The sequence below is a fragment of the Scleropages formosus genome, chromosome 1 (genome assembly GCF_900964775.1).
Source record: "Scleropages formosus chromosome 1, fSclFor1.1, whole genome shotgun sequence".
Classification (NCBI taxonomy): Eukaryota; Metazoa; Chordata; class Actinopteri; order Osteoglossiformes; family Osteoglossidae; genus Scleropages; species Scleropages formosus.
Genome location: NC_041806.1, coordinates 37,721,962 through 37,735,494, shown reverse-complemented (window position 1 = coordinate 37,735,494; position 13,533 = coordinate 37,721,962). Strand labels below are relative to the sequence as shown.

Here is a 13,533-nt window from a genome sequence, read left to right as displayed (position 1 = left end):
GGCCTGTAGTCTATCACCTTTTTTGGAGCGACATTTCTAACAGATTCTCTGTGATGGACTGGGGTCCCTTCCAAGGTGCCCCCCATCCCACAGTCTATAGTTCCCAGTGCTTCTGGGATATGTTCTGGATCGCTAGGGCCCAGCTCAGGACAAGTGGTTATTGAAATTGGATGGATGGATGGGTGGAGAGACAGACTGACAGACGGATGGATGGATGGATGGATGGAGAGACAGATGGATGGATGGATGGGTGGATGGATGGATGGAGAGACTGACAGATGGATGGATGGATGGATGGTTGGATGGAGAGACAGACTGACAGACGGATGGATGGATGGATGGATGGATGGAGAGACAGACTGACAGACGGATGGATGGATGGATTTCCAAAGAACTCTGCTAAGTGACAATGAGGTTTTGCATTAACTATGAAACTGCCTGGTCTTATCCAGGACCATTGCCTAATTATCACATTTTATGCTACTTAAGGATGTGAAGCTTCTGTGGTTTCCATTCACATGTTAATATTACTGATGGGAGGCTGACTGAGCCACTGGGGACACGGTGTGCAGTAAGTACACACACCACTGCAGAAACTGCTCAGGGCTCAAATGACACGCATATATGATCCAAATAATCGTGGAATCATCTGACACGTCATTAAACAAAGATGTTCTGGAAGCTTCCTTTCCTTAATGAGAGAAAATGTCAGTAATTTTGTTCTAAAAGTATGCCGAGTTGAGCTACAAATGAGCTGTATATACCGAAAGTCATTTTTAGCTCTCCTCCCAAAAAGATTTTCGTTCATAACTGAGCGCTCGGGATCATCATCGGCACCAGCACATTCATGTTGAGCGGCCCTCCGGCACTGTTCCTTTAAGATTTTCCACAAAATTAATAGCAGACACATACAACTCAAACATAACATTATAAACAGTGTAGTCAGTCCAGAGGAAGCTACAATAAATGGAATATTGGTGACCCCTGAAGAACGTATGAAACTTATCCAATTCACGTGGACACAAAGTGACCTATTAATTCTGGTAAAGTTTGCATTTTTCACAAATTACATTTGCACTTATGCATTGGGGGATGCATTTTTTTTTCTAAGCAGCAGAAAAACACTCATTAAAGTGTGGCTTGTTTGTTTGATGAGGCTTTTATTCTACCACCGTATTATTAGCAAAATATCCGCATTTACTTTCATTCATTTAGCAGACGCTTTTCTCCAAAGCGAGGTACATCTCACAGAAAATACAGTGTGTTCGTGACATTAACAGAAAGGAAGAGAGACGCAGATGGCGACGTGCGGTTCTTAAGTGCAGTTTGTTTCTGTCCTCTATATGAACCAACGTTAGATACGAGTTTATGGAGCACAGCTACTGAAATGTGGTACTGAACATACTGAGAGCTTTTAAATGAATGTAAATAGGTTGTTTCTTTCCTCCTGATCTAACTGCTGAGAAGAGACAGACTGTCCATCCACACGGAAGGTGTGGTCTGGAACCCCCAAGGGAGCTCTGGTCTCATTTGCTGGCAGACGCAGTAAGAGGACGGGGTGGGGGGTGGGTGGTGGTGCTTAAGAAGCTGTGAGAATGGATCTTTATTTAGGGACTGTCTCTGGAAGAATTAGGATACAGGGAACATCAGTCTTGTCACTGGGGGTCAGTGGAGGACAGCTAAGAAATAAGAGGTAACAAAACTGTACACAGTGATGCTACGGAGCTATATTTAGCCGGTACAGTTATTTCTGTTCCTTCATTAGTGAGGGACAGAAAATATCTAACGATTTTCCAAAGGACTGGAAAAAAAAGAAAAAAACTGCAGTGCTGTCTTACTTTAACAGGGAGGCGCGGTGGCATAGCAGGTTCGGCCAGCGCCTGCTCTTTGGTGGGTCTGGAGTTCGAGTCCTACATGGGGTGCCTTGCAATGGACTAGCGCCCCATCCTGGGTGTGTCCCCTCCCCCTCCAGCCTTGTGTTCTGTGTGGCCGGTTAGGCTCCGACTCGCCGTGATCCCGCTCGGGACAAGCAGGCAGACGCTGGCAGGCTGGTTGGTCGGTTGGTTGGTTGGTTCTTTTAAATAACTGTCTAACCTCCCTGTTGGAAACCCATCCCAAAGTCCTTCCATCTGTATGAAGAAGAAGTTCATGGGGCACCTGCTAGCATAGTGGTTCGAGCTGTAGTAGGTTTGAATCCCACCTCCAGCTGTAGTACCCTTGAGCAAGGTACTTACCCTAAATTGCTCCAGTAAAATTACCCAGCTGTATAAATGGGTAAATGATTGAAAATAGCTTAACGCTGTAAGTCACTTTGGAGAAAAGTGCCCGTTAAATGAAAAGAGGAGATGGGGCGAAAAGACGACTATCTGCTCTGCATCCCTTGCACTGATGCACACATTCTCTTTGGCGGCTTCACCACAAGTTTATGAATGCTTGGTCTGCACTGAAGAGAGAGAGAAATACACTTATTAGAGTGATGTGCACTTCAACAGCCGGATGCTTGGATCACCGGAGCCGCTGAGGCCGAAGCTTTTTGGAACTCAACCCAGCAACGTTCAGGTTACACGTATTCACGTCCTTCGGCGCCACTACGGGAATTCACCCCCTTAAGCATCCCCCCGTCCACTGAGAAGCAGTGCAGCAGTTTATGTGGGTGACCAAATGGCCTTTTGCCACATTTTGTCACCTCCAACACCTTGGTGGCCACTCTCAGAGCTCGGCAGCAAGGCGCGGTCAGACGGCGCTTTTCACTCGCAAATCCAGGAGCGTCCGGTTTCACCGTTCAGGGGGACAAAGACATCGACCTCAATCTCTTCAGCTCTCCTGGCTCATCCTCACCGCTACATGCAGGTCCACATCATTAAAATGCATTTTCCGTTGAACTATGGTGGGGGGGCGCAACTGCACCCCTCAAGGAGAATCCTTTCATCCAATCGATAGCGACAGCTGGAATTCATAGGTTGCATGTCTCCTGCTCTGGAATGACAGCGTTACTCACCGCATGTCTCCCCTTCCTGGCATTAATTAGGAGCATGAGTATTTATGGAAAGCGTGCGCTGTTATGAGAAAGGAAACAGGCGAAGCAGAAGAAGCACTCATACATTTTGCATGAAATTACCAAATGCGCATGAGGGCACGAGCGTGACCGCAAGGCCTCCGTGAAGCCCGGTGACCCCCGCGGTCCGACCGGGCAGCCTACGGCATAGGGACATCCACTGGCACAGTATCTGACTCTCTGTAAGCTGCAAACAGTAATCAGTATCTCCTGTAGTGAGATATTGAGAGTCAGGCTGCACGTTTCCCAGGGGCCCCAGGCCCTCACACAGAGAAAAGGTCGCTCTTTTTTCTTCTCCGTGTCACGCCCCCCTGTGCTCGCTGTCTGTCTTCGGTCATCCCGAAAAACGACGCATTTGACGTTTATTCAGCCAAGTCACGAGAGTGCTCATGAATGTCAGACCACGCTTGTATATTCCGAGTGCCAAATGACACCTTTCGTTCCATCGTGAAATGCTGCAAATGTTGAATGCTTTGAAAAAGTGACGAGCGTCAGTAAGAAACGCTCATATATAGCAATGCAGTACATCACAGCAGCGCACCACACAAAAACCAGAGTAAATGCGCTAGTTACAGTTCTCACTGTGCTTGACCATGGCATCACCATTTAGGCATCACTTCAAGGGCAACATCACTTAATCTGCTGAGTTTAGTGAAGATGATGAAGTGCCCTAATAGTTGATACTATAGAAGAATCACACACACACACACACACACACACACACTGTCTGAAACCACTTGTCCCCAGCAGGGTCGCAGTGAGCTGGAGCCTAACCAGGCAACACAGGGAGCAAGGCTTGGGGGGGGGGGGGGGGGGACACCCAGGACGGGACACCAGTCCGTCGCAGGGCACCCCAAGCGGGACTCGAATCCCAGACCCACCAGAGAGCAGGACCTGGCCAAACCTGTCACGCCACGCCATGCCACCGCGCCCCACCCCAATAGAAGATTAAATCTTGCAAATAAATAATACCGATACATCTATTAGAAGAATCCTAATTATCGTGTCAGTACTCCACGGCTTCAAGCTCTTTCGTGACCAGGTCGGAGATTCGGCATTATGGAACAATATGCGCCACCCACAAAGACGGCTATTCACCGGCCTCGGTTTAAAGAGTTAAAGACAGGCATCCCCACACTAAAGAGCTCACAGTGAAGTGGTTGATTAAAAATGGGCTGGTAGCAGTACTATTCACGGGATTACATATATTTGATGATTGCAGCGCAGACAAGGAAACTATCCTTGCCATGGCAGATGGCAAACCTACAGAATACAGTACCAACCCATCTGATAATACAGTCAGCATCAACTAGACGTGTAATTAGATAACACTGGCATTTGAACAATCTATGGTTATGTTAAAGTCTACCACAGTGCTGCAGCAAGATGCCATAATATAAACACGAATGTAAAAATACTCAAAGTAGACAATGAACTGCCACCCATACATCAGTCTAAAAAGTAAGCAGACAATCATAGACAATCACCTCTAAAATGAGAATGCGCATCAATAGATAATCTGCACGTTTTTACACGATTACACAAGCGCAGAGAGCGTGTTACATAAACTTTCTCTGTGATGACCAGGGGTTTCCGCTGAACGTTATTGGAAAAGCGAGGCATAGCGGGCGGTGAGTCATTTACCACTAATCAAGCTGATCTTTGGTATTTCGAATCAATTGTACTAGTCATGATAATTATGAAACAAATGCTAATGTATATTCTTTGTGCTTTTAATTCATATGGCATAATGGGTTCCATTCGGGTCTCGCAGTTCCTGAGCTGCACAGTTGACATAGGTTTGACTTTGGCTCTCGGGGTGTGTGGAGTAGGCGTGTTCTCTCCGTTTTCGTAATCCAAACGTTTGGAAGAAGGCAATGGCATTTTACCATGAAAACCACACGGGTGGTCGCCAAGAGTGAAATTCGACTCAACAGCACTTACCCAGCAAGCCCACTTTGAGCGCAAGGTTTGAAGCACTTAAGAGCTTACTGCTTACGGTCATATTTTTATATTTTTTCAAAACTGATCACCTCAGAGCTCCATGGGGATTCTTTGTTAATGTCTTTCAGTTTATAATATTTTATAGTAGTCAGAATCAAAATACTACTACCTTTAGCTGAGGCTTCTCTCTAAAGCAACTTGCAATGTTAGCTTACCTACAATTATTTACCCACTTACACAGCTGGATTATTTTACTGTAGCAATTCAGGGTGGGTACCTTGCATAAGGGTACTACAACTAGGGAAGGGGATCAAACCTGCAACCTTTAGGTCCAAAGGCAGTAGGTCTAACAACTATGCTACCAGCTGTTTCTAGCTTTTAAAGCATAAAATGTATCAAGAGTCACTGCAGATTTTTTCTATACAATTCCATTTAGCAATGAAATCAGTTGTATTGTTATTATTCTCTGTATAATCCAACACAACATGAAGTAAACGCAATTTTAATAAAAAAAAAACAAATAAGAAAGAGGTTGTATGACAGCATGCCCACTAAATCCACGTGATATTATTGAGAAGTTATGTAAGATGTCACACCGAGGAGTCAAAAAGTGTTAGAGGACCGAGACAGCTTGGAGGAAAAAGGGAATGAAACATGGAGAACGAGACTGTCAGTGACACGTTGGCAAAAAGTCAGGTCAGCCGCTTCCTGACAGCACTGTGCGCGTGAACCGCTTCCGCCCTCAGCATCCCTCGGATCACGACTCTTTCGCAGCGCACTACGGCATCCTGGGAGAGGCCCTCTTACCCTCCTTGGAGAAGATCAAAGCTGCTAGTGACATGTCAGAATAAACTGGCTCTTCAGTCTGTGTTCGGTGGAGTCACACGTCAGCGTCCTGCAGCTGGATGGAAATGTGTATAGTGTAAGGAAATAAAAGGCCCCTCCCAAAGAGCCTGCTTAAATAAACGTGTCTGTGAGCTGCATAGCAGTTCGCGCCGACTTCTGGAATAACTCTTGCCAGAAAACAGTTCTTGAATTCAGGGGAAATAAAAAAACAATCAAATTTATCAATCAGTTCAACTGGTAAGATGGAGAGAGGTTTTAATCAGTGAAACATTTTATAACACCACAATAAACAATCCTATGACGCGCTGGAAGGTTCTCGACTGGCAGCTGACCGTGTGACGGACTTGGCCGGGGCCTCGCAATCCAGGGCCCCGTGTTTAACTATCATTGTTCTCGGCACAATGGCGCGACTGAAAAAACGGGCCATCTCTGCTGCAGCACAGTTACCATGGAAACAGACAATAATCTACTACAGCCTCTGTGCTCACCAGACAGAGATGGGGGTGAAGACACAATGTGCCTTGTGTCCTCAGAGGCGGCGCCTAGCAGCCACATGGATACCACCTTCGTTGCAATTTCAACACAACCCCGTGCCTCTGTCGTGCTCAGGGAAGGAAGGTCGTGACTCTTGTCACCGGCTTTGCGTCCATGACCGCAGTCCTCTTCCTCAAGAAGGGTTTATCGAAGGCCACTTCTGAAAGTGTAGACCCGCTCGCCCAGTTGCCTTAAACGAGCCAAGGACTGCCAATATGCAGAACGCACCTACAGTGGTGCGGACGAGTGCTCGGCGAAGGCCGTTTTCGTACACCCGTACATGTGGAAGATCAATGACAGCAATGGAGCAAAGCACCATTCTCAAGAGTAGAGCCACACCCGAGGCCGTCACAAAGCGCTCTCGCTGCTGAAACGCTCCACCCGTGAGGTCTCCTCTCATTTTTAATAATCCGTTCAGGCATCTTTTGAAAATCCCCAAACCCACTCGGAACAAATCTATGTCAACGAGAATGATTCCCCCTCAGCTGGGTAAAATGCACCTTTATTGACACAACGAAAAATCAATGCTAAGCAAACGTCTTCAGTGAAAGAAACGCGCACGAGAACGCAACGCAAAAAGCGAGCCAGGATTAATGTGGCCAAAGCGATCCGAGACCATCCATCGCAAGCTGCTTTCGGAGCAGGGGAGGCTCGGCAACATCTGCACACGGATCGGTTTTTTTTCCACCAACTTGAACTGACCATACGTGTTTTTATGGCGTCGATTTCTGCAGAACTGGCATTAATCTGGGTTTTCTTTTGTTTTTTTGCATGTTTCTGGTTCCACAAGAGGGGTATGGTGGTGCGGTGGGTTGGACCGCAGTCCTGCTCTCCGGTGGGTCTGGGGTTCGAGTCCCGCTTGGGGTGCCTTGTGACGGACTGGCGTCCCGTCCTGGGTGTGTCCCCTCCCCCTCCGGCCTTATGCCCTGTGTTGCTGGGTGGGCTCTGGTTCCCCATGACCCTGTATGGGACAAGTGGTTCTGAAAATGTGTGTGTGGTTCCACAAGAGACCACATGTAAAGGTTTGTCTCCCACTGACTGTAATTTCTCTGGTGGTTAGTTGTGTAACCAAACAATGTGTAGGTTGGAAAGTGAATCCAGCAGCAGCTCTTGATAACCCCCAGCGGCTCCGCCTCCTCGCTCTCACACAGAGAGGAGGCCCAACCCACCGGGGGCAGAAGGGGACCCTGGGGCCGAAGGGCCGCAGATGGCAGGACCTCGCCCCGCTCCCCTTGGACAGGGACGTTCTCAGGCTGAGAAACTCCGGAAGGATCGATTTTCCTTTGTGTCTCCGTCACCCCATCCCCCAAGGCCAGGATGCACCCAGCCCCATTGTTTAGACTGCCTAAATCCAAAAGGAGCTGGCCTGCTGTGCTTGTCCAGGGGGTGAAATTTCTCAGTCGGGGCATTAAAATCACCAGAAGCGCTCCCTCTCAGAACAGCAGGTCTTCGGGTGAACCCACAGAAAGCAGAGCAATCAATGCTGCCAGCAGACAGCTTTGTACGAGCTTTCAACATCGCTGACCGGCGTGTGCTCTGTTCCGTCTTCCCGATTTAGAAATACGCCTTCGATACATCTAATGTGTTGCATTTCACTAATTATTTGCTATGGGTCTCTTTGTTGAAAAAGTCAGTCAGCGAACATCTTAAGGCATCCCCACCACCGTCTATGCGAGGATTTCCATAAGAATGGAACAAAACCTTCGAACCTTCGAACCCCATTTGAACCCCGTGCACGTTCCCATGTGTGGGGAGGTCAGCAAAGGAGAAACACGGTAAGTCCAGTGTGCAGAGCTACCGTGAAATGAAACCGCCAAATTTAAAAGCCAAACCACTGCAGCTGAACATGTATCTCAGACAAATGTAAGTGTTGATCTTATTTCCCAAGTCTTTTTTGGCTTTCAAAATGAACTTTCCTCATTCGAAACACCAAAGTTTTTCCACACGACATTATCAGCACAGTGGAGACATCAATAAACACGGTTGAATAGACTTATGAAACCATTTTAGGAGATGAAACTCACATTAGCTTCAGATTAGGATCCAGTAATATTTCATCACCTATTTCCATTTCCAAAAAATACGAAGCTAAAAATTCTGGTTGAAAGGGCACTGCATAAAAGGGCACTATTATGAAAAGGTTAGTGTATAAAAATAACCCGAAAATCTTGGAGAGGGAATTTATCCACAAGGGCTCTCTACCGAGCAGATGAGAACAATATGTGCGAAAGCTGAACTTATGGGCTCAACTTCCTGCTTCTTCTTCTCCAGAGCCAGGAAAAAACGGAGTGAGCTGGAAACTTGGCCCATCTCGGACGAGGCGAGGCATTCATTAGGCCGTGCTGGAAGGGGATCCCACGTTCAGTAGCGCCGGTGGGAACTACTTTCACCCACCCCTGCGCTTCACAAGCCACAGCCACAAGGGCGAGGATGCAAAGCCCGCGACTCACCGACAGCTGCGGTCGCATTCCGTGCGTGCCGCGTGTGCCTCGCGGCACAGCTGCCGAAGCGTTCGCCGCTTCGGCCTCGTTGCGCGAGCGACACATCTGACCCCGTCGAGAGCGCAGGAACGGGCGTTTGACGTCCGGCTACGGTAAACTCCGACACAAACAACGCGGATCGTGTCACGGCACGAGTTCCCGACACGGTGCCAAGGATGTGCCGAGTTGTCGCATTTGGGTCACTGCTCGGCAGCTGAAGAACATCAGAGCGGAAACATTTAAAAAATGATAGCGGACAGACCTCGTATTTCTGCAGGTACGCGGTTAGGTACGATAACCTGACGCCAGTCATCGCGGAGTGAGATCTTTTTAAGGTGCACCACAGCGGTTATAGGAGCCACCGCATATGGGCCTTTTCACTCTACCTTGGTGCCGCTGTAGAAGTCATCCACGGAGGTGGCGTTCATGAAGCTCTGCTGCAGGTGCGCGCTGGTGTCGATGCCCCCGGGGATCACCAGCTTGCCCGTGGCATCGATGACCTTGGCCCCGCCGGGGATCATCAGCTCCCGGCCCACCTGCTGAATGATCCCGTTCTCAATGTACACGTCCGCCTCGTGGGTGAAGTCGTCGTTCACCACCTTCCCACCCTTGATCAGGATGCGCACCGTCGCCGAGTTAGCAGCCATCGTCCTGCGGGGAGAAGGACACGGTATGACCTCTCCCGCTCAGAAGAGCGTTGAGGCTCACCTTCTCCAGCTCGTGAACACAGATTATTGAGTCCATCCAATAATGCAAGCTGGGGGCAGTTTACATTCTGTACGTTTAGAGATTTATTTGGCAATAGTTACAAGACAAAGGAAGGAACGTGATCTTAGAAAGGAACTACAAACAGTTCAGGGGAGCTGCGCAGAATTATTGGCTCCAGGAACGAACGAAACCGGACAGCGATTTGCTTTACTGACCAAGGCGCCGTATTAGAAGCTATGCTATGAGTCCATACCACGGCACAGAGATACTCAGCAGTAAATAAAGCTGATGAACCTAAGATCCAAAAATGAATCAGAGAGTAAAAAGGCAAAAAAAAAACTGGACCTTTACCAAAATTTCTTTTACAGTGTATACTAAATAATTTACAAGAGCAGAAGAGTAATCAATTATTTAAAGACACATGAAAGTAGCAGGACAGAAGAGATCTTTGTCTTCTTGTGCCCAGGCACAATAGTATAAAAACAGCAGTTGATTAATGTAATGCAAATTTTTAAAGTAGAAATTTTAGGTCAGAGCTGAAAAGGCTCAACCGTAATTACAATATGGCAACATATGTCATTATACCGAGCTGTAGGAAAAAAGGAAAAAAAAAAAAGTGTCAGGGAAAGAGGCCATTTTTCTCACAAATGCATTCAGTCGAAATGCGAACGTCTGAACATCTGTGTTTAAGACGAGGTTGAAACGTGCTAATGACGCCAGCATAAATCTGAGCAGAGTTTCATTATTTTCTTTCTCCGATGGAAGTTACTTCATTGCCAAACACAGCGATCTCAATGGATCCTTTGTGGCGAAAAGAAAAGCTCTCACCCATCAATGCGAAACTGGCTGAAGGTTGTGCGATGACGGCCACCGAAAAGCGCCAAGCCGCGCCGCTAGATAGTATTGCGCTGTACGCGGTATGGTACCGTATCGTACTGAGCTCTTTCTGGGAGGCGGGTGTGAAATATGTTAATGTAATTCACAACAATGAACGTGCAGAGCCAACGGCTCACAAACTTCATTAATTGACAACGTCCTCAAACAGCGGGCGGCATAAGAATTCCACGCGCGTCGCTGCCTGTCCGTCGGACACCTCTGCGCGGAGGTCCGATCACCACCTACAACTCCATCTCTCCAAAACAGAGATCCTACACCTCCCATCTGGCTTCTCTTCCCGTCATGATCTTTTGATCAAACTGGACAATTCACTTTCTTAGTTTCTGCCAACCTCCTCGGCTAAGAGTCTGGGAGTGACCGTCGACTCAAGTCTATCTTTCTTTCGGCACATCGAAGCCACAACCCGGTCCTGCAGATACATCCTGCATAATATTCGTAGGATCCGTCCTTACCTCACAACTGACTCCGCCCAGCTATTTGTCCAGGCCGCGGTGACATCCCGTCTGGACTACTGCGACTCTCTCCTGCGTGGCCTTCCTGCTACTGCCATCAAACCTCTGCAGCTTCTACAGAACGCTGCTGCCCGAGTTTTGTTCGACTTGCCGATGCATTCCCATGTATCTCCTCTACTCATTTCTCTGCACTGGCTTCCCATAGCTGCCCGGATCAAATTTAAGACCCTGGTATGGCCTACAAATGCATCAATAGAGCTGCTCTCAGCTATTTACAAGACTTGATCATTTGCTACACGCCAACCAGACTGCTACGCTCTTCCACATCTGCTCGACCGGTGGTCTCACGCACGAAGGGTAAAGCGCGGAGGTTCTCGGTTCTGGCTCCGTTGTGGTGGAACGACCTCCCCCTCCCACTCAGAACTGCTGAAACTCTGTCTACATTCAAGAAGGGTCTGAAAACTCACCTCTTCCAGACTCACTTTGCCCAGGATCTCTTAAGTTCATGTAAGGTGTAAATGTTCATGCACTATAACTTTAAGATCATGCCCAGATAAAGCTTTACGCAACTACTCCTGTAATATAATATAAATGTTTATATCTATCTTTAAAAAAAAAATTACTAGGAAGGTAAACAGGAACTGTCAATATTCTGATAAAGTTTTATGCACCTACTCATGTGATGAACATTGGTTCACATGGTGGAAAGAAAAACTAAGTGAAGTTAAGAATCACGCGTCTGCATCTATGTCTCCCTTTCTGCTATGTAATGCACGCATGGTATTTTCTACGAGATGTACATCGCTTTGGAGAAAAACATCTGCTAAATTAATAAATGCAAATAAGCAAGCTCTGATATACAAAGACTTCTGTAATTCACGTTAATCTTACATCACACATGAAGTTAAATAAAACCCAAATGCATGTCATCGACGGTTATGCACAGCACGCAACGTGTCATCACTGTTTTGTGTAACTCAACTCCCGAGAGCTCTCCCCCATTTAATTTATTGATCGTGTGACTAATTGCGGCACAGTTTCCCCGAGGTGCGACAGCGACGGAACGGCAGACGAACGATCCGTGGCTGGAACACGAAGAAGAAGATGGAGGGAATGTGAGAGTGTTTTCGGTCCACTGGGCGGAGAGGCAAAAAGACAATGAAACCTCCTGTCTGAGCTGTGTGTGACAGGGACCATTCATGAGGGGAAAACCTCAGTCTCCGGTCCCCGCTGCAGCAACGTTGCACTCTGCCCATTCATCCCTACATATAGCAAGAAGACATGGAAAATCTTCAGAAACGGTCGTTATTAGGAAGAAGTCTCTTTACGCTGTCAATAATCTCTTTCTCCTGTCTTAATGCTATGGATATTATTATCCAAGCAATCCATTCTATATGGCTGAAAGAATATCCAGATTATGGGTACAGATGGGCTACTGTTAATTACAATAATTATAATAACCACAAGTGGATAAGATGAAAAGGGCTGAAGGAGGACTAAGGGTTTAGAACTATGAGCGCTCTTAACCAAAGCGTCGACCTAAAGCTGACACCGCATCGGATTTTGAACACCTAGAGCATGAGCTTATTAAAGTTTCAAGCCATTCAAAACATAAAGGAAACGGAATGATAGCGAGATGCATTTGACTGTATTAGCTGAAATGTAAATACTGCACCATGACTTTAAGAGAAAATTCTGATGGAATATATCATAAAATAAATACACTCAGTCCTTTCATAATGGGGTCAGTTAATTCCATGAAAGTACCCTGTGAGTGAATTCCCAGTGTGAGGGGATGAAATACCATAATTTCACATGGGCTTAATAAAAAGTAATTAAAAAAAATGGTTCCCAAACAAAAATTGTTACTTAAAATGAATACCCAAAAGGCAGTTTTATGCATGATAATAACATGAAAATATTTTATAATGTTTGTAACAAAATAATTTCCAGCTTGCCCTTTAATGTCTCATTTTCATTCATTCATTGTCCTTAAAAACTTAACATCTTTATGTTGCATGGTACAGAAAAAGTAGCTTTCTTCCAACTTGTGTCCAGGCTCTGAACAGCTGCTTTATGTCATGTGTTCATTGTCTCAGTAGAGACAGCTGGCTGTCACTGGATGTGCAAAGTGGCACGGGGGAGGGGGTGGGGGAGCGAAGACCTGTACATCAAGTGTAGCTCCACCCCATGTCATTGTTCTGCCTCCTACCAACTTACAGTACGTGGCCTGGGATGGACCAGACCTGTTGGCATTCACCCAAAACCTAAAATGCCCAAATATATTTACATTTACATTTATTCATTTAGCTGATGCTTTTCTCCAAAGTGACCTATAATGTTAGTCTACCTACAGTTAGGGGGGGCGTGGTGGCGCGCGGTGGGTTGGACCGGGTCCTGCTCCCGGGTGCGTCTGGGGTTCAAGTCTCGCTTGGGGTGCCTTGTGATGGACTGGCGTCCCGTCCGGGGTGCGTCCCCTCCAGCCCCATGCCCTGCGTTGCCGGGCTAGGCTCCGGCTCCCCATGACCACGTATGGGACAAGCGGTTCGGATGATGTGTGTGCGTACCTACAGTTACTTACCCACCCAGCTGGATATATTATATTTGTACTTCAGGT

At 47.0% G+C, this 13,533-nt stretch overlaps 1 protein-coding gene across 1 annotated transcript in view; it reads right to left on the bottom strand.

Annotated features, from left to right (window-relative positions):
* Positions 1 to 13,533, bottom strand: part of dpysl5b (dihydropyrimidinase like 5b) — a 41,393-nt gene that overhangs the window by 23,026 nt on the left and 4,834 nt on the right. Inside the window, exon 2 of the mRNA XM_018743831.1 lies at positions 9,246 to 9,510. Within this exon, the coding sequence (XP_018599347.1) occupies positions 9,246 to 9,506 (261 nt within the window). The 5' untranslated portion in view covers positions 9,507 to 9,510. The remainder of the gene's footprint in view (positions 1 to 9,245; positions 9,511 to 13,533) is intronic.